A 26289-nucleotide genomic window follows, 5' to 3' on the forward strand; every position below is an offset into this window, starting at 1 on the left:
CTATTGGTTTCATATTAAAAATTTATTTCACTTTAGTTTACAACAACTAAATTTAGTTGTTTGCAAATGTAAGTTGAATATTTTACCTTTTTTTGCAGCAATTTGTATATTTTTATTTTATGGTCGATATAAATGTGGAAAAAATATATGATGTCTATATTGAATTTAATTGAAAATGGTCAATGATTTGTTTTATTTCTATATATTTAATTTATTTTGTTTTCATTGTGGATTTGGTATTGTTGTTTTTAATAGATTTAAATTGTATTGAAATATTAACCGTTGGCTAAGTAAATTCATAGTTTAAATTGTTATTGATAGAAAAAAGTGGATATTTGTTTAGTTAGATAAATATATGTTTTTAGCAATAAGGATTTTAACTATGTGATATAAACCATGATATACGACCTTAAACCCCATTTTGCTGTATTGTGTGAAAATATCTACAAAATATCAACGCGAGTACATAAAAGCAAAAATGTACCAGTCATAGAAAAAAGTATATTTTAAAGAACAAAAAAGTACCATAAAGTCCTCTTTTATAAAAGATTCAAGTATCTTTTGAGAAACAAAAAAGTAGTAAAAAGTAATATTTTTAATGTAGAAAATCGAACAAATAACCTCTTATAGGTCTCAAGCCTATAACTGTATTATTCGTAACGTGTTTTTTGTTTCTTTTCTTTGTTCTTATAAACAAACAAGTACAAAAACAAAATTTAATGCAAAGGTGTGTTTAGCAAGAACAAAAAATCTTTACTTTTAATGAAAATTTTCAGAGGTTGTATTGGATTTTTGCTCATATCTCTGTTTTCTATGATCTAATTATACAGATTTCATATACCTTCATAAAGCCTTTTGAAGGCTTTATGAAGGTAGTAAAGCTTTATTAAAAAAGTTTATAATGTTTTATTATAGCTTAAACTATGTACACACGGTTGTTAGACCTTACAACATTGGCAGTTAATTGTGATTTTTCTAAAAATGTTGCATAAGAAACACTGTATGTTTGCTTCTTAGACATTTTACTGACAACGTTGTATGATCTGACAACCGTGTATCACAGCTTTAAGATTTACCAAAAAAAACTTTGCATGGAATTTGCTTTCTTTTAAAAGCTTTTGAGCTTTAATATAAATATATCAGAAAACTTAACTAAAACATAAAAAAAACTTTTAAAAGTTTAGTTAGCTAGTTAGTTAGTTAGTTAGTTAGTTAGTTAGTTAGTTAGTTAGTTAATTAATTTCTGCGTTAGAATAAAACACATGGTTTCTTTTTTATTAAATTAATTTTTATTATATAATTAAAGAAGACTCGTTTTGGGGATGTTAGGATCTAGGATTGTGGGTCGTTTGTTTAAAAGGGAGTTTTTGTTTGTTTTTACTGATTTCTATTATTTACTCCTTTTTTGAATCATAATTTAATATTTATAGTTTATAATAATAATGGACTGTGCAATTAAATTGTAAGGTTTTTTTGTTAATTTGTAGTTAAATTTACTTTTTTTAACCATATCTCTAAATATGAAACTCAATTTAATTAGTTTTACCTAAAATTAGCAATAAAATAAAAACTTTAATTTATTATTTTATTTTCGCTTGATGAAAAATTATAAAAAAAAATTATATTAAATTTTCAATTAAGTGTTAAATTTTGGTTTGGGGCTGTAAATAATCGCTTTGCAATTTATATGCAGCTTAATTTGAACATTGTTTTTTTGTTTGTGATTTTAATTTTTATATTAATATTAATTTAAAACTCAGTTAAATTTTCAAATTTACTTGTTATTTACTTTTTTAACAAAATTTGTTTGTCATACTTTTTTAATACAATTAATATGCTTTTGTTTATTATGTTTCTTTAACTTATTAATATTTTTTACTTTTTGTTGTTAAATTTATATTTGGCATTTTTGTTTCTTTTTTAACTTCCGTTGTTTGTTTTGTGCTTTAAGGGAGAAAAAACAACACTGTTTTTTTAACTTCCGTTTTGTTGTGATTGAGTGTGTGTTTGTTGATGTTTATTATATAAATTGACTTACCAATGTTTTTTTTTATTACTGTATATGAGTGTGTTTTGTGGGTTTATATTTTAATTATTTTTCTTCAATTATTCATGTTACAAATTGTGTTTTTTATGTTTTATTTTAATTATTTTCTTTTACTTTTTACATGCTACATATTTTTTACGTCTTACATTTTTTTGTTAAAACTCTACTAGTTTGTTTTTTTTTAATCCTTTCAAATGTTTTTGCAAATATAATAAAATTAATGTTGGACATTAATTGAACAGTGATTAATTGCAGATGTTATATAACTTTACGTTATAAATAAATAAGTAAAATTCAATGAATTTATTTAAAAAAATTTGTTAAATAATACGAGCGGATAAATTAAAAATTCTTTCGAATTTCAAACTAATGGAAGCCTTGAAGTAGTTTTTCTGTTACACTGCTGGCACAAAAGCCAAAATTTGTTAATTGTTGAATAGAAAAGCTGTTTGTTGAAGCTTTAAATAAAAAACTTTAAAAAGTTTTTTAAAGCTCCTTTGTCTCTTTAGATCTTCATTAAAAAAAGACACAAAATTTACTCGTCATGTATTGTTATAGCTTTGTCATAAAATTAATAAATAGAACTGTATTGAAGAACATTTTTAAGGTTTTAATTGCTCCATAAAGCTTTGTTAAAGAAATCGTTATTAAAAAAGTTGTAAATATTTATTCAAAATCTTATGCCGCTTTAAAAGTTCAAAGTTAAATCGAATATTCTCTAGTTCAAAAAGCTCTATACGGAGAAAATCGTGTTTCAGTTGGGCTTTTTAAATTGCGCTGTTGAGTCAGCTCATGTTTATTCATGTTTATTATGAAAATATTTTTTGAAACTTTACAATATGACATAATGTAAATAAGTTAACTTGAGATGTAAGCAAATCTTCTTCTCTGAAATATTAAGGATCTAATATTTTTATAATTTCAAATGCCTCCTTTCTTAAACAAACATTTTTTAATGTACTAACAGTAAATCTTAATAATTTTTTGTTGTTATCTCTAAATAATATTGTGCACTCTTCTTTTTTCCTAAATCTCTGGCTAAAATAAACACAACATTCGTATTTTGCTCTTTCAATAGTATTTATTTTCTCAATTATTTTCTTCTTTCATTTTATTATATTTCTTTTGTATTAAATTGCAATTGGTTTTTGTTGTTTAATGTTATTTTTCTCTCTTTTCTATATAAACATTTGTTGTTGCTGTATGTATGTATGAATGTGGGTTTTTTGTTTTTGTTGTTATTTTTATTACTTAACCTAAAATTTTTTTCATATAACTCACTGTTTCCGGTTTGGTAAGAGAGCGTCGACGATTTGGTTTAAATGGCATTTCAGTGGTAACTTTTAAAAAGTTGCGAGTAGTTTCAGGTGGTGATGATGTTTCTGTTGATGTTTCTGCTCGGGCTGTTGCTAATTCAGCTTCGTTATCTATTGTTGTAGTTGTTATTGCTGGCGATGATGATGATGATGATGGCATCGCTGTGGAAAATGTTGTTGTGGTGGGTGGTGTAATGGTGGTGGTACTGGTCTCTCCATTATTAGTTGTTGTTGGCATATTAGTTGTAGTGGTGATGATGATGCTCGTAGAGGAAAAGGAAGTTTCAGTTGATTTTACTTCATTTTGTGGTGTAGTTGTAGTAATCGGTTTAACAGTTGTAGTTGTGGTTATACTTGAGCTTGATGTTGTTAGTGTTGCTGGTGTTGTTGTTGTTTTCTGTGTATCTTCTTCTTTGGCTGTTGCCGATGATGTTACTAGTATTTCCGTTGTTTTTACAATTGTTTCCTTTTTATCTTGGTCCGTTTGTTTGCTGTCGCCCTCCTCTTGCTCTCCTTGTTTTTCATCTTCTAGATTTTTTTCCATTTGCGGTAAACTTTGTGTTTCTGTTGTTATTGTAGTTGGATTTTGTTGTTGCATTTGTGCTGACATTGTTGATGTTGTTATTACTTGAGCTCTTTCTGTTGTTGTTAGTTTCTGTGTGGTTGCAACTGTTTGTAAATGTTCTTTATATTCTTCATTTTTTATTGCCAACAGTTTTTCTTCCATTGTTATCACATGTTGTTGTTGCTTTGTTTTCTCTGTTGGTGCTTCAGCTGTTGTTGTATCAGCAATTTCTTGTGTTTTTTGTATATTGTCTACTGCTGTCTGTAAATCCGAAAGTTTTTCTGTGGTTATTAGGGGTTTTTCTGTTGTTGTAACCAGGTTTGTATTTTGTGTTGTTTCTTTACTAACTGTGTGTATTGTTTGGGGTGCCTCCTCCTCAACTTTTTCATGGCCAGCTTTATTTTTATTAATTTCTTCAAAGCTACTGTTTGGTAAAGTTGTTTCTTCGTTATCCTGGGTGTTTGTAGAAACTGCTGATGCTGTAGTTGTAGAGGCAACTGTCTGTATAGTTGTTGCGGTCATTGTGGTTTGTATTTCCTCGAAATGCAAATTTTTGGAATTTTTACGTTGTTCCGTTTCCGTTGTTTGCTGTTCTGTAATTGGTTTTATACTACTGTCACTTTCAGTAGTTGTTGTTATTGCTGCAGTTTTTTGTTCTTCCTGTCTGGTTGTGGCAATTGGTTTTTCGCTTTCTGTACTACTGCTGGCTGAGGTGTCCAAAGTCTTTAATGTAGTTTTCTCTAAATCCAACACTTTAGGAGTTGTCACTGTCATAACATTATCTGAGGTTTGATTTTGTTGCTGCTTGGTTATTGTTGTCTCAGCTTGTTCTCCAGTTGTGGTCTCTAAGTGAGTTTGATCATCCTCATGATGCAGTTCTTCTTGTTGGTGATGGTGTTGGTGATGTTCACGTTCATTGTGACCATGTTTGTTTGCAGGTGGCACATAATGAGATTTTACCATAAGCATGGGTGGTATGAAATGTGAATTGTCTGCAGATTCTTTGGCATGTGGATGTTGAGTTTCTTCTGTTATTACATTGCTGCGTGGCTGTTGGGGATGCATTGGATGTCCAATAGTAGCGGAAGTCGAGGTTGTTGTCAAATGTCCACCGGTACTCTCAAATTCTGTATGAGTTTCATAATGATGATGTTTATGAGTGTGGTCTTCGTTAGCAGTTGTCAACTCATCGGCTTTAGTTGTTGATTGAACATCAGCAGTGGTTGTCAAAAGTTTTTCTGTTGTTGCAGTTGGTGCACTAGTGGTCGTTGTGGTTGTAGTTGTTGTGCTAGCTGGTTCCGTTGTTGTTGTTGTAGTTGTGCTTGAGCTCATCATTAACATTTTCTTATTTTCCATTTCCTTTGATTTTTGCATACTTTTCTTCATGGCTATGGCTTCCTTTTCCATTTTCTCCAAACCATCTTCTTTGTGTATATTGGTTTTCTTTATGTGAGGCAAAGGTTCCAATATTTCATTTGAAACTTCTTCATTTAAAAATTGTTCGGGCATTTCTGGTTCTCCTTGCAAAGGCTGATCACCCATCATCATATCCTCCATTTCCAATCTCTTCCTATCCTTCTGTGCTTGTTCGCCAGTCATATCGCCACCCTTTTGTTTGCCGTTATCCTTTTTTGGATAATCCAAAACTTTTTTGGCTGACTTCTTAACTGGTTTGGGTATGAGACCGGGGATTTTATAGAATGAGCTAACAGTTTCCATATTAGAGGGTTCATCAGCCTGCATTAACTCATCCACATTGAATTGTTCTATAAGACGCTGTACGGTATTCTTTTCGGTTTGCAGTTCTTCAGGATAATGGGGACCATAGTTCACTTCCAGGGGTAAAAGTTCTATATCATTATTTTCATTATTATCCGAAGGTATAGAATTGATAATTTGCAAGGACTTGAAATGGGAATTGGTAATATCATTGATGCGTTGAGCTTCCAAACGTTCTCTAGGGCAAATCAAATCTTGTAAAGCTCTTTCACGATCCTAGAAACAACAAACAAACATCAAATCATTAAAATTTGTTAAATTAAAATTTAAGCTAGTTTTCATAAAATTAATTTATATCTTTTTAAAGTTTTTACAACCCACCTGTTTGCCTCTACACATAGTCCTTAATAAACCTTCCTCTTGGCAATTTCGTATTAATTCAATACTGGCTGTATCAGCCATATATTGCAAGGTTAAATTTGGCATGTCCTTTAAATTACAAGCATCTGCCCAGGTGGGTACTACAAAAGGAAAACCATAAAAAAGACAAACAATAAGAGCACAGGAAATTATGTTAAATTAATTTAAAAAATAAAATCTGATTACACTCGACATTGTTTGATTTAAATTGTAGTTTAATTAAGTTTCGTGGGAATCTTTCATTTAATTTCCTTTCTACATACCTGGCATTTCACATAAAAAGGATGCTGTCTCTGGACCGCCACAACGTAAAGCATGCCAACGATAATCACGTATGGGATCAATTACAGCACACAATGGGGCATCCATTAAGGGCAAAGATTCAGCCCAATAGCCAGTGTCTGCTACTAAAGGTCTTGAATTGCTACTTGATATTGGAAAATTTATAAAAAAAAGGAAAACAAAGAGAATATTGGTAATAAACATGACATTGAAGAGTTGAGTTGAGTTAATGGTGGTTAGTATAAAATCAAAAGAAATTAAGAATGTGCAGCTTATGTACATATAATAGTAAAAATATACAAATTCTGTATCCCAAACTAGTATAGTATGTAATCTTGTTTAAGTTCAAATCTTTAGTCTAGCAGCTATATGGTGTAGTTTATAGTTAAATTTTCTTAAATTTTATTATATTAAAATTTTTTTACAATAATTATGATCACTTCAAAAAAAAAAGAAAAAAAAAACAAATAAACAATATAATAAATCCCCATTGATTTTATATTTACGGCTCCTTAGTAAAGCAACTTCCATTATATAAAAATAAATAAGTGTCCTTGTTGCTGGTAAATACATCCCCAAAATATTCACACTTGTTTTGTTGTAGATTTTGTTAACTACAGTTTTCCTAATAAAAAATCAATAAATATTCAGTCACATGTAAACAAAGTTTTTAATAATTTCTCCAACATCCTAGAACAACATTTCGAAACATGATAACCAAATTTTCTATACATTTTATTTTTATGACTCCCTGCTCTAATAAAAAATATGGTTGAATATAGAATTTGTGCAAAAACTAGGAAAAAAAATATGAAATGAAAATAAACAATTTTTTTTTGTACACAAACTTTTATAAATATACATTCATATGCTTCATAAAACTTGTGTTTAACTAGTGTCTAGTAATGGTATTAAAATTAGAGAGAGGGAGAGAGGGAATGTGTGTTTATGTATATTTTTACTATAATATATACTTATACATATATTTATGTTTAGTATGTATATAAATGTGATTTAACACATCTATACATAATATATACATAATAAATATGTAGGTTTGCAGTATTAGATGAGCTTTGTAGATTGATACGTAGTGTGTTTTTTTCTCTACATTTAATACTTACGACCACATAAAACGATCAGAGCTTTGAGGTCTCATAAGACCAATCCAAACAATGTCGTTAACATCTAATTCTCTTAAAAGGTCTCTGGTTGCATCAAATTGAAAACTGTTGTCAACTATGAAAATATAGAAAAAAATAGAAACAAATTTAAAAATAGAAATAGAACAGAATAAGGATAACAGTAAGTAAATAAAACTCGATATATATAAATATGTATATAAACTTCTTCACACTATTCAAATTTAAATCTGACTATATCTAATAATTTGCTTGTTTTCTAAAGAGAAAAACTATTTTAGTAGAATAAAAGTAACTTGTTTTAAAAAATTATTTAAATTTTTTTAAAAAATTATTTTAAATTATTTTAATATTCAAAAAATTAGAACTAGACCTTAACTAGAGCTGAACTAAAATAGAAATGTATTAGAAATGCTAAATTTTCTAAATACCCTTCCACTATTTTACAGACAATTTCATTGATGTAAGCAATAAACATTATAGACAATTTTTAAAAAATTAAATTGACGATTTTTAATAAGCAAATAAAGTGAAAAATGTGTTGAAAAACAACACATCTTAACAACCCCCTTTAAATGTTTATCTAAAAAATTGTTTTAAAAACATATGGTTGATGATATGTATAATAAAGCCAAAAAAAAGAGTATAATATATCTTCTATATTATTGTACATTAGTCTGAGTTTGTCATGTCACTGCAACTGTGACACCTTGTCGTAACAAAATACTAAAAATCACCTAAGATCCCTTTTGTATCATTCTTTCTTTCGTTCATTCACTCAGCCAGTCTTACTGTCATTCATTCGGTCCTTTATTCATTCTATCTTTTGTATTGGCTGTTGTTAGAATTTTTTCTATTTTTTTTTGTATTTTATGAATGTATTTAAGTGGGTTTGGATATGTTCTTGGAAATGCTGTTTACTAGTTCGTAAATTTTTATGTCGATAAGTTGTCTATGCTTGAATAAATATAAAGTTTGTACATATCTAGCAAATACACATATCGTACATATTTATCTATCTGTATTAGGTATATACTTTTGTTGAGAATATGTAGAATGTAAGAAAAAATAGATACAAAATACAACTCTTAAAAAAACTATTAAACTTCACTTTTGCATATGAATTTCTAAAATATTGCAATTTCTTTATTTACGATTTCAAACTAATTCTCAACAATTATAAATAACTAAAGAATGATTTCGAATTTGTTTGGTAAATAATATTGCCTTTAATTCCGTGATCACCCATATTTCACCTCAAAAATAGATTTAAAATCGATTTTTTATTCGAAAACATAAAATCAGCTATTACTTCGTTAAAACGCATTTAAATCGAAAAACAAGCTTAATTTGTGATCACTCATATTTCACCTCAAAAATGGATTTTTTTTTTGTGGAAAACACAAAATCGGCTATAACTTCGTTAAAACGCATCTAAATCGAAAAACAAGCTTAATTTGTGATCACCCATATATCACCTCGAAAATCGGTTTGTTATTCTAAAACATTAAATTGGCTATAACTTCGTTAAAACGGATTTAAATCGAAAAACAAGCTTAATTTGTGATCACTCATATTTCACCTCAAAAATGGATTTTTTTTGTGGAAAACATAAAATCGGCTATAACTTCGTTAAAACGCATCTAAATCGAAAAACAAGCTAAATTTATGATCACCCATATTTCACTTGAAAAAACGATTTTTTATTCGAAAACATAAAATCGGCTATAACTTCGTTAAAACGCTACAAAATCAAAAAACAAGCTTAATTTGTGATCACTCATATTTCACCTCAAAAATGGATTTTTTATCCGAAAAACAAGCTTATCTCCGGAATTTGATTTTTGTTTTTTCTGCTTTCTCTTGTTTGTTCTTAATTTTAGGTTGCTTTACTTTATATTTTTACTATTTTTTTAATGGTTGTTATTCTACGTTGTTGTCCTTAGGCAGAATTTTTCATCCTTTCTCGGTAAGTGCTTTAAAAGATTTTTTAAAGTATGTTTATTGAGTAGAATTTATTTATTTTTCTTTTCTGTTTAAAGGATTTTTTTAAATGGTCATCCTAAATGGTATTTCTAAATATTATTTTCAATCAAGTGTTTAAGATATCTTGTGGTAAAAAAATAAACCTAATATTTATTTATAAATATTTATAATATAAGAATTCGAAAATTAACCATTTGTGCAGTCAAAATTTTGACCCAGCTTGATGATATCCCTTTAACACTAGTTGATTTTCGAACATCTCTCCTTAAATTATGAATATTGAATCACGATTTATAATGTCTAAATTAAGATATTTAATTGGATAGGTTTGTAGAAGAATTCGCCAATGTACCAGAACATAAAAATAATTAGAAAGACTGTCTGAATCTTTCTGATTTCTATATTCTACTATTTAAATATGTTTTTAACCGGCTAAGGCTTTCTATATATTCTGCTCGATGTAAATTTTAAGTACAAATCCTAACCAATCAACTTGACAGTCCTTAATAATTTAAATGTTATCACTTGTTTTGTTTCTTTTTATTGGATTTACAAATATTTTTTTTCTTGTGTTTATTTCTTTAATATTATTTTTCATAGCCTGGAACTGTAATAATAAAAATATAAAAAATAAACAAAATTTAAAAATATATATCTACTTGGGTTGCTATTCTATTTGTTTATCTAATAGTTGTTTATTGTAAACATTTTTCTTTAGTATATCTGCTTCCGGCCGTTTTATATGGTTTGTCATTTTTATTTCAAACTGACTGACTGACTCCTTGTATCTATCCCTCTAACTACACACTGTTAATTTGAATAGGTTTTCAGCATTTTTAAATCGTTCATATTCTGCATGTCTTTTACAGTCTGTAGCTACATTTGTCTGTCATTTACCTGCCAAGTTGGCCTCAATAAGAGCTTGGCCAAGGAATTGCTGCCTTTTCTGTACAATTTTCTAACAGTGTTAGTGACATTTGTAAATAACAGCAAGACTGATACAGAAACATGAATAAAAAAAACAGCAATATGGCCTAAAGGTAGACAATTTTCATTCTTGTTTAATTTTCTTGGACACAAAAAAATTAAATTACATTTTTCCATTTTATCTTGTACTCTCTGTTTTGTTGTATTTATTTTTCTCTTCTTGAAAATTTAGTATATGAACGAACATATTTTACCTGTCACCAGATTGGCATGATGGAATTGACAAACAGCATCAGCTTCAAACCATGATATTCGATCACGAAAGAAACGATAAAATACATTTAGACCCTCCTGTGGCATTGTCCAGGTGTTACTAACATTAACCTGTAAATATATTAAAAAAAGAAATGTAAAGACAAACAATAAAAATAGATAAATTGTACAAATGGGAAATGTTTTCAAATTTGACAGTACGACAAAAAAATATTGTATGTATATAAAAACAGAATAGAGAAATATTGCTGGTAATGTGTGCGTATGAGTGATATTAATGACATTATTTATTGCTCATACATCATGGTGAGCAATTTGAATTTTAAAACAAAAAATTTTATTTTTGGAAAAGAAATTTATCAACGAATCCTAGAAAAGAGGAGGATGGGTACATATGATATTGACACATCGAAGATTTTCTTAATATAATGATTCTGCCATTTATTTTGGCTATATTAGGCTTAAAAAATTGCCATCAGTTACAACTTTTAGACCATTTATATATCAATGTGTTAGCAATAAGTAAAAATATTTATGAATTACACAGTGAGAAAAGGGTCCAAGTATAACAAGAATCTGTTTCAAAATCTTTAGCATCTATAAGTTAGTAAGTTTTTCATTGAACTCGTTGTTGGCAATTCTTTTAAATTGTGAATTTTTTATGGAATCTATTAAATATCCAGCAAAAACTTATATTGAATATTAATAACCCACGTATAGTTATTTAGCAGTGTGTGAAATTTAGTTTAGTTTTTTATAGATTTCGAATAAGCATTTGATAGTATTAATAGAGAGTAAAATAGAGTCAGTATATAGGAGGGAAATACCAGAGAAACTTTTTTCTCTAATAAAGGAAAGCTATGCCCATGCCTGATGCTACGTTCTACACAATAGTAAACTATCTAAACCTTTTATGGTCAAAAGTAGAGTACATCTCTTGTTCATGTTGGTAATTCAAGATGATCAGAGCTCTAACAAAAGCCAGGGAATCCCATGGACAATCAACTGTCAATACCAGAATTATTTGACCTAGGCTGACGTTATATGTTTGCAGACTCTGCGATCTAAAGCGAACTTAATTGGATTTTTAGGAAATAACGAAATGTATGGGACTTAAAATTAACACCGTGTCAGTGAAGACGAACCTTTAAGAGTAGGATAAACATTATTTGAAAATGTCCCCAATTTCTGCTAACCGAGCTGCGAGATATGTAGACAATGATGGAGATTCCAATTTGGATGTTGATAAGATCAATAAGGCAAGAGTATCCTTCTTTATAACAACAAGATAAGTATTCGCACTAAATTACGAATTTTCGACATCAAGTCGATATTTCTCTATGAATGTACAACCTGGAAAGTGAGTAATGTGTACCGTTGCCTCAGAAGAGTACTCTGCATAATATGAGCTATAACCTTCTCAAACTCGGAGCTATTATCACAAACTAGCCAAAACCGATAGCTACAGTTATACTTGTTATACTCATACTAGTCAGGTCAGCAAACTGTCAGTCCTCGCAACACATGGCGACGTTCTACGGAATCCGAAATTAACAACCTAGGCTTATCCTAGAATGAATTAAGAGCTATTGCTAATAAAAATCGGTTCCGCTGATGGTTAGTTGTTATTGGCGTCCTTTGCTTTAGTGGGAGTTAGAGGAAAACATATATATTTACCAAACTCACTTACAAAGTACCTAGAAATAAGGGGTTAAAAAGTTGCTCATAACACGAAACTGGGCTTTTTGTTCTGATTGATATAATTAAACGAAATTTAGATGGTAAGTAGTATCCACTACCTAATTTTTGCTGCGAAGTTTCTTAATTTAAAAAAAAAACTTTTTTCAAGAATTAAAAAAAAAATAATTGATAAAAAACTAATTATGAAAGAAAAGTACTTTTAGCGAAAAAGTCGATTGTCAATGAACTTAATCTTTTGTTAACGATTACTTCATTTCCATCAAGCTCAAAATATCTAACAATGTGCTGATATATTTTTCATTGCATTTTACTCTATATTTAACTTTCTTTAAACGTTTTTGTCATTATGTCTATTTTGCATTTTTGTTATTTTGTATGTAGTCTTTGAATATTATTTATTCAGGCATTATATATTTTTTGTTGTTTGCATTTCTTTAGCAAGCAGCTTGACATTCAAATATTACCAGACATTTATCTCGTCAAAATGCAAATTTGTATTTATTTTTCTTGTAAGCTTGAAAAATTTGCACCCAAAGGAGAAAGAAGAAAACCAGCGAATAACAAAATTAAATACTAAATTAAATATAAGAAAAATTCAGTTAAAATAATGTTTACTTAAAAAAATATATAAAAATTAAATAGAGAATAGAGTTAAAATTTTCAAATATATTTAAAAAATTTAAAATCATTTAAAATATTAAAAAATACAATTCTTTAGGTTTGTTAAAATTTCTGCATTTGTTCACTACTTCCTAATTATAAATTACCCTTAGGCTTTGTATCCTTAGGCTAGTGGTTTGAGCATGTTTGAAAAAAAATCCTTTTATTTGAACATTCCCAAAGTGTAAAAAAGGTTCATTATTGTAATGCTTTTTTTCTGATTTTACTACAAATTTTATCATTAACCAGGGAAAGAGTACAGCAAAATAACGAAATTAATGTCATTATACTTAATTTGAAATCATGCCGTAAATTAATGGTTCGTTTGTTATGAACACAAAAAAAACAGAGCAAAAATATTTGCTATTTTTTTTGTACTGTTTGTGTAAAAAAATTATAAAAAATAAATCCACAAACCAGCAAAAAATTGCAGAAATTACATCCATTAAAAATAAGATAAAATGAGAAACAAAATCCACTACATCTACAAAGGACTGTATAATTTATTTACAAAAAAGTTTAAGCAAAATTAAGATATAAAAGCAAAATTAAAAAAAAACAAATTATTATCACTTGGGGATAGTTTTAACTGAAAACAAAACACTTTAGCAGTTTTCTTAAACCATTATGAAAAGAAATTTGCTTAAAACAGACAAATACAAATTGTAGCAAATAAATATGAACTTGTATTCGTTTACGAATAAATTTTAATGATGGAGAAGTTTTTCTAGGGTTTTTGGTAAAAACGTTACTATAAAGTAAAAAAGTAGTATATTACTTAAAAGTAATATTTTGCGAAAAAGTAATTTTAGTGAACTGTGAATTTTTGGTGAAAAAGTTAAAGTGCTATTTGGTGAAAAATTCAATTTTAACGGAAAGTGACTTTTTGGTTAACCTGACAAACGCAAAGTCATCTAACGCAACGAAGGCTGAATTAAAAATATGGAAAGAGAAAATTTCATAAGGCCTCTTAGAATTATAAAACGGTGGGTGGAACCACAAATATCTAAGTTGTGACACTGATGAGAAATCTTCTCAACATTAGCAAGTCTGAGGTTAAAATAACATGTTTAATGGCACACATATACAAAATTGGACAAGCTAATATAGAGGAATGTAAAGCATGTGGAGAGGATAGGGAAACTCTGGAGCAGTTTTTTGCCACTGTCAGGCATTTGTCGAAGTTAGATCAAAGTATCATGTGAGTGATGTTAATTCGGATATAACATTCTTGGAAAACTTTTAGGATTTACTTCTAGAAAACTAAGTTTCTTAACATAAAACATTCAGTAAACAATTGTTTTTACCAACAAATATATTCAATCCATGAAAAGGAGCTCATATTAGGATCGATAGTGGCCTTGGAATATTTTGTGGAATTTAATGTAGTATACATCATCCTATCAACCTAACCCTAATTTTTTTGGTTTTTGGTGAAACATCCACTTCTTAATGAAAAATAAAACTTGTTCGTGAAACATGTGATTTTTTGGTGCAAAGAAGTGACTTTGTTGTTGGTAAATTCTTGACTTTTTTATGAAAAAGGTGAATTTTTGTGAACATGTATTTTATGGTGAAAAATTTTGTAGAAATAGTTATTTATAGTTAATGAATTTATGACTTTTTAGTGAAACAATGGCGAAAAGTAAATTTATTGTCAACAAATTGTTAAAATATTTCTAAATTAAAGTGAAAATCAAAATTAATGCTTTTTTATTAAATAATCCACATTTTAAACATAATCGCTGACGTATGGAATCATTTGGTCGGTCATGCTCGACTCTATATTCTTATTACTTAAAAAAAAAAAAACATTTCATTTTTAAAGAACAAGTGATATTTTACTTTTTTTCTAAAATATCACTTGTATAGTCGAGCATGACCGATCATAAAATGCCACAGACAAGCAAAACTCCATTTATCTGTTTAAAATTTAAATAAATGATGAACATCAGCAGGTGTAATTCATCTTGCTACTTCACATTTCCTAACGCAAAAAGGAAAACAAGCAATATTTTTTATCTCTTAACCATTTATAAACTTTTTTTACCGAAGCAAAAAAATAAACAAATGACGAAAAACGCATTGTATTATTGCAAAATAAATTGCATACTAATAAGGACAATACAAGGACACAACGCACAACTATTGTGTATTTTTTCTACACTTTTTTTCTAACATTTTATTGTAAACGTTTCTATTTAAAGCAGAAAAATAAACAATACTTGTTGAAAAAAAACTAGTTGCTACGAGAAAAAGAATAAAAAAAGTAAATGAAAAATTATGCAGTAAAATTAAAATAAAATGCACTGGAGACTGACTGCCTGCGTAGTCGTAGTAGTTAGTATACTTGAAGATCTTATTTTATTTTTAATTAGTTTATTTTATATGTTTTTCTTACAGTTGAAGATAACAATAGAAAAGTAGCGGGAAATGAAATAGAACAAATAAAATAAAAAGCTTAAAACGAGTTAATTGATTCAACTGGAAGTAATCGGTATAAAAAATAAAATGATGCTAATTATTTAGGAATTAAATAAGAGTTGTGATACTTTTAAAGCAACTTTTGTTTAAAAAATACTTGGACAATCTGATATAAGTAAGTTGCAATTTTTATGAAAAATTAAATTTTTTCATAAAATTTCTAATTAGATTTTTAAATTGTAGTCAAAAGTTGTCACATTTGATCTGAAAATCAACAATATTGATTTATTTTTTTATCTAAAACCTGTTACTTTTATGAGTTTTCAAACAAATTAAAAAATTTTTAAATTTTAAAATGTTTTAAATTTAAAACCTTTAAGAAATTAGTTACAACCATACCCAATGTACCCAACACTATTCAAACAACTTGTTACTTTTATAGACTCTTTCAAATTAATTCCCTTTTTTATAAAACACAAAACTTTTTTCTTTTCTTTCGTTTTAGTTTCTAAGGCAAAGGCAGCTTAAAACTAAAACAATTTTAAGGCGACTTAATATTAAAACTATATTTAAGAATAAAATGGTAAGTGTTTTACGAATAACTAAATACGTTTAATAATATTAAATGAATGAAAAACTTTTCAGTACTAAAAGCAAATTTAAAATACGGTGTACAGTGGAAAATAATTGATAAAATTGGGAATAAATAAAAAATCTGTTAAAACAATAAAGTCATATTGGAATACCTTTTAATACCTAAGCGAGTACATCAAGTACTTGTCTTCAATGACATCACTATGTTAAAATAATGAGTTATAATATCAATAAATAAGTAGTGAAAAGCAATATTATATTTCTAAGATCAATATAGGATAGTAGTTGGAAAAATTTAAGCTTTGTGAAAATCTCCTTTCTAATTTCATATTTTATACTTCGTTTATATTTAACAATTTCTTATGAAATAATACATTAGTTTGTTCTACTATGCAGTACTTTGCAGCATAATAAAACTTTTGAAAAATTGATTAAAATGCAAAATTAGTTTGCTATTTTTTTATTAATAATTTTTGCAAATCTTTTTAAAGCAAAAACAAAAAATAATCCTTGTTAATTTTTCTTTTAGTTTGTGAATGGAAACATAAACATTCCTTCTAATTACAGCAAAGATGTTTATATTTGACTAACAAGTCCTTATTAGTCGGAAGAAAGAAGATGTAGGAGAAAGTGTCAATGTGACATAGACAAAAGTGGCAAGTCAGGACGACTAGGCAAGACATCCTACAAATGATCCAAAATTTCAGAAATTTAGCTTGCTTATGGACAACAGTTAGTTTATTAGTTACTTAGTAAGTAAGTTAGTTAGTTAGTTAGTTTGTCAGTTAGTTAGTTAGTTAGTTAGTTAGTTAGTCAGTTAGTCAGTTAGTCAGTTAGTCAGTTAGTCAGTTAGTTAGTTAGTTAGTTAGTTAGTTAGTTAGTTAGTTAGTTAGTTAGTTAGTTAGTTAGTTAGTTAGTTAGTTAGTTAGTCAGTTAGTCAGTTAGTCAGTCAGTTAGTCAGTCAGTCAGTCAGTCAGTCAGTCAGTCAGTCAGTTAGTTAGTTACTTAATTACTTAATTAGTTAGTTACTTAGTTAGTTAGTTCGGTAATTAGTTAGGAGAACCCTGTCGTGTCCTTCAAGAAAAATATTTTTCAAAAATATTTTCCACATAAAGTATAACGAAATTCTTCTAAAATTTGTTTAGTCTTTTTACTCCAAGTGCCTGTGATAATTCAAAAGAAAAGAGTAGAAGTGGCTGCCGGCAAAATTTTGTAAAAGAAAATACAAAGTAAAACAAAATAAATAACTTTATTATTTAGCAAACCCACAAAAAATATCAAAAAAAAAATTCCAAAAAATATGTAGTACAAAACAAACCCTGTGAATATTTTTCACCCCAAAATGGTAACAAGGGTTAAGAAATTACTTTTCGGCGGTCTTTATAACACAAAAATAAAAATATTTATACAGAAAAAAGAAAATATTATTAATATAAATAAATTAAATGAAAATTATAACTATGCCTGAGTGTTTTTCTCTAACATATTTTTATTTTGATTAAGGCTGGCTTTGTGATCTGCAAACTGACCAAACTAATGATGAAAGCAAATAAAATTTTAATAAAAATATGATTATTTTAGAAAACCTTTTTGAAACATTATCTGTAATAATAAACTAAAGTCTAATAAGTATTAGATATGTATGGAATTTTAAAATAAAGTAACATTAACGAAATAAGAATTTCTCATGAAATTTCATAGTTATATTACTATAAGAACAGGAAATACATGTATGTAAGCAACAGCCAAAAGCTTCAGCACTTTGCTACTACACTGGCCATCCCAACTTCGCTACAATTTGTTTCTTTTTAATATATAAAATTTTTATGTATATTTTCCATTAACTTAATTAACCAAATTGTTTATAAGATTGAAAACTGTTTTATGTATTTCCCAGCCCTAAAAATATAATTTTTTGCTACATAAATTTTATGTGAATTACATTAAAGTATTTATTAAAAAATAAAACTTAAAAATATGATTATTTTTGTTTTTATTATTACAACATTTTAATCGTACTTGTATATGTAGCAAACAACAATTTTAAGGCGAAAACATAAAGCCACACAATCTGTTGCAAGAACATAGTACACAACAAGAGGAAGAAACAGCATAAAAGGAAGAAAAATAAAACCAGGCAGACAAGCAAGGAAAAGCAGGCTTTTATAGCTTATTAAATTGTAATAGCAACACATAAGCATAAAAATCTTTATAGCTTAATATAACGTTATTAAAAATAATATCAAAATGGCACAAACAACCATACGTACGGAAACTAACAAAAAGATAAATAAAAAGAAGTTCACTGCACAATAAAGTTGAGAGCAGGAGCTTAACATGAACAGGCAGGCTACAACAGGTTCAATTCAATTCACTTCGTTTTCAGTTTTTTTCTCTTTTTTTTGGTTTGTTTGTTAAAGTAAACAATAACAAAAATGAAGATACTTAACAATTTATAAAGTTTATAATAGAATTATTAAAAAACATAAACTTGCACAAACTCACACACATACCCAGCTAAACTTTATAAGAAAATAAACACAGTAGCTGGAAAAGCAACAGGAAATGGCATTACGCAGCTGTTAAAAAGCAACTCTGCTGCTGCTACTTATGAATTAAAACTCCTCCAGAATAAACAATCAAAAACAACTACTAAAATTACAAAGTTCAACAAAAAAATTAATATGAATAAAGAAACTTTGTAGCCAAAAAAATGTATGTTTGGAAAAGAAGAAAAAGAATCTTCTAAAGAACACTGATAAACAAACAATGACGTTGAGTAACAGCTTAATAATCAGTTATTAAATGCAGAGATAATATGCACTATTAAGAAAAATTATCTAGTGAACTGAATTATTACATAACCGTTATGATAGTCTAGTTAATAGTCTAGTCTATAGTCTAGGAACTGAATTATTACATAACCATTACGATAGTCTAGTCTATAGTCTAATCTATAGTCTAGTCTATAGTCTAGTCTATATTCTAATCTATAGTCTAGTCTATAGTCTAGTCTATATTCTAATCTATAGTCTAGTCTATAGTCTAGTCTATAGTCTAGTCTATAGTCTAGTCTATAGTCTAGTCTATAGTCTAGTCTATAGTCTAGTCTATAGTCTAGTCTATAGTCTAGTCTATAGTCTAGTCTATAGTCTAGTCTATAGTCTAGTCTATAGTCTAGTCTATAGTCTAGTCTATAGTCTAGTCTATAGTCTAGTCTATAGTCTAGTCTATAGTCTAGTCTATAGTCTAGTCTATAGTCTAGTCTATAGTCTAGTCTATAGTCTAGTCTATAGTCTAGTCTATAGTCTAGTCTATAGTCTAGTCTATAGTCTAGTCTATAGTCTAGTCTATAGTCTAGTCTATAGTCTAGTCTATAGTCTAGTCTATAGTCTAGTCTATAGTCTAGTCTATAGTCTAGTCTATAGTCTAGTCTATAGTCTAGTCTATAGTCTAGTCTATAGTCTAGTCTATAGTCTAGTCTATAGTCTAGTCTATAGTCTAGTCTATAGTCTAGTCTATAGTCTAGTCTATAGTCTAGTCTATAGTCTAGTCTATAGTCTAGTCTATAGTCTAGTCTATAGTCTAGTCTATAGTCTAGTCTATAGTCTAGTCTATAGTCTAGTCTATAGTCTAGTCTATAGTCTAGTCTATAGTCTAGTCTATAGTCTAGTCTATAGTCTAGTCTATAGTCTAGTCTATAGTCTAGTCTATAGTCTAGTCTATAGTCTAGTCTATAGTCTAGTCTATAGTCTAGTCTATAGTCTAGTCTATAGTCTAGTCTATAGTCTAGTCTATAGTCTAGTCTATAGTCTAGTCTATAGTCTAGTCTATAGTCTAGTCTATAGTCTAGTCTATAGTCTAGTCTATAGTCTAGTCTATAGTCTAGTCTATAGTCTAGTCTATAGTCTAGTCTATAGTCTAGTCTATAGTCTAGTCTATAGTCTAGTCTATAGTCTAGTCTATAGTCTAGTCTATAGTCTAGTCTATAGTCTAGTCTATAGTCTAGTCTATAGTCTAGTCTATAGTCTAGTCTATAGTCTAGTCTATAGTCTAGTCTATAGTCTAGTCTATAGTCTAGTCTATAGTCTAGTCTATAGTCTAGTCTATAGTCTAGTCTATAGTCTAGTCTATAGTCTAGTCTATAGTCTAGTCTATAGTCTAGTCTATAGTCTAGTCTATAGTCTAGTCTATAGTCTAGTCTATAGTCTAGTCTATAGTCTAGTCTATAGTCTAGTCTATAGTCTAGTCTATAGTCTAGTCTATAGTCTAGTCTATAGTCTAGTCTATAGTCTAGTCTATAGTCTAGTCTATAGTCTAGTCTATAGTCTAGTCTATAGTCTAGTCTATAGTCTAGTCTATAGTCTAGTCTATAGTCTAGTCTATAGTCTAGTCTATAGTCTAGTCTATAGTCTAGTCTAGTCTATAGTCTATAGTCTAGTCTATATCTAGTCTAAAGTCTAGTCTAAGTCTAGTCTATAGTCTAGTCTATAGTCTAGTCTATAAGTCTAGTCTAAGTCTAGTCTATAGTCTAGTCTATAGTCTAGTCTATAGTCTAGTCTATAGTCTAGTCTATAGTCTAGTCTATAGTCTAGTCTATAGTCTAGTCTATAGTCTAGTCTATAGTCTAGTCTATAGTCTAGTCTATAGTCTAGTCTATAGTCTAGTCTATAGTCTAGTCTATAGTCTAGTCTATAGTCTAGTCTATAGTCTAGTCTATAGTCTAGTCTATAGTCTAGTCTATAGTCTAGTCTATAGTCTAGTCTATAGTCTAGTCTATAGTCTAGTCTATAGTCTAGTCTATAGTCTAGTCTATAGTCTAGTCTATAGTCTAGTCTATAGTCTAGTCTATAGTCTAGTCTATAGTCTAGTCTATAGTCTAGTCTATAGTCTAGTCTATAGTCTAGTCTATAGTCTAGTCTATAGTCTAGTCTATAGTCTAGTCTATAGTCTAGTCTATAGTCTAGTCTACAATCTAGTCTATAGTCTAGTCTATAGTCTAGTCTAAAGTCTAGTCTAAAGTCTAGTCTAAAGTCTAGTCTAAAGTCTAGTCTAAAGTCTAGTCTAAAGTCTAGTCTAAAGTCTAGTCTAAAGTCTAGTCTAAATTCTAGTCTAAAGTCTAGTCTATAGTCTAGTCAATAATCTAGTCTAAAATCTAGCCTATAGTCAAGTCTTTGGTCTGTAGTCTAGTCTACAGTCTAGTTTTTATATTTTGAAAATATTTTTTGAACATAATGTTTTGAGGTCCAAATTTTTTAGAACTTAGACGATATGATCAAAAATCTAATTTGCTCATTGAGGCCGGAATGTTAACCTAATGAACTCTTAAGTATGTCTGAGGAATCTTAGTAATCCCCTGATCAATATATATCATTCCAAAATAAGAATTTTTGTCATTATTTTGTAACATTAGAGCTAACATTCAAGGGAACTGCATCCACAAGAACGTCTCGAAGCAGGAAGTTAGAATGATCATAACGTTCTACATTCAGGACCAAAAATCTAAATATTATGTTATGTTTAGAAGAACATAATTTCTTAATTGACTAAAGGATTTTAAAAATATGATACACGAAGAAACTGCCAAATTTTCTAATTAAAATGGGTCCAAAATTTGTTAAAATAAAACTCTTTCTTCAATGCCAAAACAACCCATAAAAATATTAGCTAAAATTCAATTTTATTTTTAAATGAAATTAAGCTGTTTTTAAAAATAAATATTTCTATGAATTTCATATTACATTCACTTATTAAAATACATTCATATTTATGTTTGTTGAAATTCATACTTATTTTTGTAAAAACATTTTAATCTATTATTTATACACCCTCATATTAAAAAAATTATATAAAAAGTAATTTCAATTATCTAATTATTTTGCTTAAAAGGAAAATATAATTTTTTCCTTTTGATATTTTTATTAAAATATGGAAAAAATAAAGAAAACATGGTTTGTTTATATAACGTCTGTACCCTCAACCTAATTTTGCACATTTTTTTCAACCGTATGTTTTTTCTGCACATTTTTTTATTTATCCACTTTTCATTCTCTTGCTATATTTTATATGATTTTGTTATTTTATTACATTAAATTTGCAAAAAAAGGAGAAATGAAAAAATTATATATTATTCTAAAGCTATTCACTGTAAAGTAGGCCTCTCATATTCTAGCTGAAAAATGGTTGGGTGAAAAAGTTATTTCCTTTACTGGAAATAAATTCATAAAGTTAGCAAAAAAATTGTAAGTAATAAGAGATAATTAGTTTTGCATTTTTTTTGGTAACTAAACGATACTTAAAATATTTATGTACAGTTTTTCAAAGAAAATTGTTAATTTTTTTAAAGTTTATGAAAATTAAACTAGAAATTATTTTATTACTCATCCAATAAACATACCATTCATTGATGGTTTTATGTATGTATACATATATGCATGTACGTAGACTTTTATCTATGTATGTGTTTATTTTAATTCATACCCTATAGCTTTTAATGCAACAACTGGGATCGACTATTTATATCCTTAATATTTATACTCCATTTAGTTTAAAATTATCAATGAATATAATTTTCTTTTCAAATGAAAATTATTTATCGTATTAAGTATATTATTCGGGTGCCTCCAGATCTTTAAACTGGCTACTGTGTGATAACGTTAATACTGTAGGGTATATGTTATAAATGCGTTAATGTGTAAATATATGAATACTAAATATTTATGCATTAGTCTCTGGATTAAATTTAAAAATCCAACAATGTTTATATTTTCATCGCTTAATAGCATATGTTGAGTTTTCCTTTTTAAATGATTTTTTAAAATTTAAATATATAATTAAACAGAAATATATTTTATATTAAAGCAGCAAGTAGAGCCTAGATTTCTTAGAATCGTTCTAATAAGAGCCGCTTTAGCTTTTAACTGGAAATTCCATAATCGTAAATTGCTAATGGGGGCGGTGGTAAGTCGTCATAGAAGCTAAATCAATGGTTAAAAAAGACCACCGTGAAATAGACCAACAGGCAGGTATTCAAGTAAGGCACTTCGATATTCGTTTTTCTAATACAATTTTACAAAGGAAGATAATTTTTCCTATACGCAGAGAAAAACATGAATGTGGTAACCATGTTCTAAGAGCAACATATTATAGTTAAAATAACGATTGTAGTCAAAATATATTATGGTTATTGTAACAATTTGTAAATATCATATTATGATTAAACACCGTTGAAATATTTCATCATAATTACCATTTTTAATTTACCATAACATTGTTTGTTATACGGACTATATTATGATCCAATGTGATCATAATTTCGTTAAAAAATATGTATCAAAATCAAATTTATTTTGATTACTGAATCAGTAAAATTTCTAAAAAAGTAAAGTATATATAATACATATACTTTCAATTTATGACACAATTCACAAATTTTAATTTGGTTCACAAAAACATTACTATGCAAAGTGAAATACTTATTCATTTAATTACATTAACCAAATGAGAATTTTTTTAACTTAATTTATTGTCGCGTAAAACAACAAACGCAATAAAACTTATCTTTGTGAGGTTTTTGGCTAAAATTGTTTGTTGTACCAGCAGACATACAACAACATAACATACAGTGGTTAAAAGGAAGTTTGTAAATAACATATGTTTTTATTGTTACCATTATTTGGTTATTGAAAAAATAATTATGTTTCAGAGAATCATACCAAAATTTATAATTACCATGAAGATGAAAATGCTTACAGTAACAACAATGTTGCTTAAATCGAATGAAAATAACAATTTTATGTTTTTAATAACAATATAATGTTACAGTGAACATAGTTTAGTTATAGTACCCATGTCGAACCATATTTTTTCTCTGTGTGTGGTGGAACAGACGAAATTACTAGCAAATATATCAATATTACTTGACCGTATTCACAGCATTAGAGGAGTCCATAGTAGAGACTATTATGAGTAGTTAGTAGACTAGCTTTAGACTTGGCAATGTACTTAACCATTTACTAGTCAAACTTTTCCATAGATCTATTGACTATTTAATAGAGTGGTCAATAAGACTGTATTCATCAGCCTCATTTTGCAAATTTCTTTTAATTAAAAAAATGTATTTTGTAAAAAAAGTTTATCTTGGCAAAGCCCAAGAAATACCTTTTCATTATTACAACTTCAAATTAAATTTCTTTAATAACAGTCTACATCAAACAATAATTTTAAATAATGCTAATTAACAAAATAATTAAAAATAAAACACTTTTAAATAGACTTCATCAAGTAAAAACTTGTCTCAACACCTACCCACATCTTCATCTTAAAAAAAAACTAAGAGATTATTACAAGCAATTTAGAACATTTAAAAAATCGCAGACAATGTCCTTAAATTTAAAAGGTGTTTTATGTTGCTATTATTACTTTTTCAAACTTTGTGTACACCATTTACTTTAAAGACTACATTATGTATTATGTTCGCAAAATGTTTATTTTATTTTCTTAATTTTTACCTTTTTTTAATATAAATTTATGTTTCAGTCTTGAATACAAAAAAGTTACAATGTACCTAATTATCCTAATTAATTTATGCGCTAAAAACAATTTTCTTTTGCAATAGTGAAGAAAAAACGCGTTTTTATTGTTTCAATGAGAAAACAACGAAAAAAAAAACGTTTTTCTTTGCTCGACAAACATTAAAGCAGGAGTAGAAATCTTATTTACCTTTTTTCACCTTCTTCGATTTTGCAGGGATTCTTTAAGTCCTCCTTTTAAGGATTTTTTCGTTATGGAGCAGATTTTTATTCATGGCTGTCATAACTTTAGACTTATTTTCATAATAACATAATGGTGTGTTTTTTCATAATGCAACATATTTAAAGAAACCAAAAAAACTAAATAAAGTAAGAGATTTTAAAATAAGTCTTTTTCATTAAACTATATTAAGTTTAAGTATATTAGGTAGTAAAAGAAAGTATGTTTGATAAGTTTGCTAAAAAATTTGAAATTAAAATGTCTTAAATAATTTCAAAATTAAAATCCTAATACCTTTATATTTAGGGTGTTTTGAAAAATTCCAATAATAAACCATCTATAACTTTACTAAGCACTTATGAATAAGGTGAAACATTTTTAACAAATAATAAGCTCCTTAATAATATTTTACAAAACTTGGCTGGTGTCCATTTTCTTTTTTTTTAATATTTATTTTTAATAAATAACCACAACAACGAGTAACAACCTTTATAAATAATCACTACATAAAGTAAAAAAGAAGAAAAGAAAACAAAAGCCTTCTACAAAAATATTTATAAACACACCACAACAAACCCTTAAGCGGAAATATTAAATTCAACACCATTTTTACAACAAACACAAACTCAACAACTACCATATAATAAAAATATATTTTTGCTATAGAAAATAAATAATGTTATTTTTTTATTTCTCTGCCCTCTTTATAAAAACATAAACTCAAAATAATAAACTTTTATGTTTTATTAGAGTTGTAAAATACATAAAAAATATTATACTAAATATATAAAATTGGCAAATATTCGTTGTACTAAAAATAGACTGAAGTAAAATGTCGGAAAACTTAAATCAAAGTTTGTGCTATTCAAAGGTTTTTTTTTGCATTATATTTATACCTATGTACCCTTCCTACCTACATATTGTGCCAGCCAAAGGACATTTGTCGATTTTGTGGAAAGCGGAAAACTACTGAAACTACCGGTGTAATAAATCACTTATATAATAGCGTTATACGAAAACTTATACAACAGAAAATAAAATAACAAAACCATAGATTAACTACATGTTAAAGTTTATATATTTAAACCACAATATAGAGTCGCTGCACACAACTGAGAAATTATGTAGGTATAACAAATCCCCAGTAGAAAAATCGGGGTATTGTGAAAAAATTGTAATTCTGTGAGAAATTACCTAGCTAAATCCAAGTTTTTAGTGACAAATCTATTAAATTTAACCATTTATATAGTTTAATCTATAGCCAATATAGTCTAGTCTCTAGTGCATATTCAAGTCTATAGTCAAGTTTATAGTCTAGTCTATAGTCTACTTTATAGTGTAGTCCATAATATTATATAAAGATTAGTCTATTGCCTAGTCTAGTCTATAGTCTAGTCATTAGTCTAGTCTATAGTCTAGTCTATAGTCTAGTCTATAGTCTAGTCTATAGTCTAGTCTATAGTCTAGTCTATAGTCTAGTCT

At 27.9% G+C, this 26289-nt stretch overlaps 1 protein-coding gene across 3 annotated transcripts in view; it reads right to left on the bottom strand.

Annotated features, from left to right (window-relative positions):
- Positions 1-1856: 1856 nt before the first annotated feature.
- LOC111674833 (mucin-5AC) overlaps positions 1857-26289 on the bottom strand; it is a 59488-nt gene continuing 35055 nt past the window's right edge. For 2 of the 3 annotated variants that reach the window (XM_046945913.1, XM_023435496.2), the window contains exons 3-7: positions 10659-10788; positions 7474-7588; positions 6331-6494; positions 6029-6168; positions 1857-5923 (exon numbers count right to left, since the gene is read on the bottom strand). In XM_046945913.1, coding sequence (XP_046801869.1) covers positions 3299-5923; positions 6029-6168; positions 6331-6494; positions 7474-7588; positions 10659-10788 — 3174 coding nt within the window. In that variant the 3' untranslated portion in view covers positions 1857-3298. The remainder of the gene's footprint in view (positions 5924-6028; positions 6169-6330; positions 6495-7473; positions 7589-10658; positions 10789-26289) is intronic. The other variant, XM_046945914.1, reaches the window with a different exon arrangement.

Source organism: Lucilia cuprina, chromosome 3 (assembly GCF_022045245.1).
Source record: "Lucilia cuprina isolate Lc7/37 chromosome 3, ASM2204524v1, whole genome shotgun sequence".
Lineage (NCBI taxonomy): Eukaryota > Metazoa > Arthropoda > Insecta > Diptera > Calliphoridae > Lucilia > Lucilia cuprina.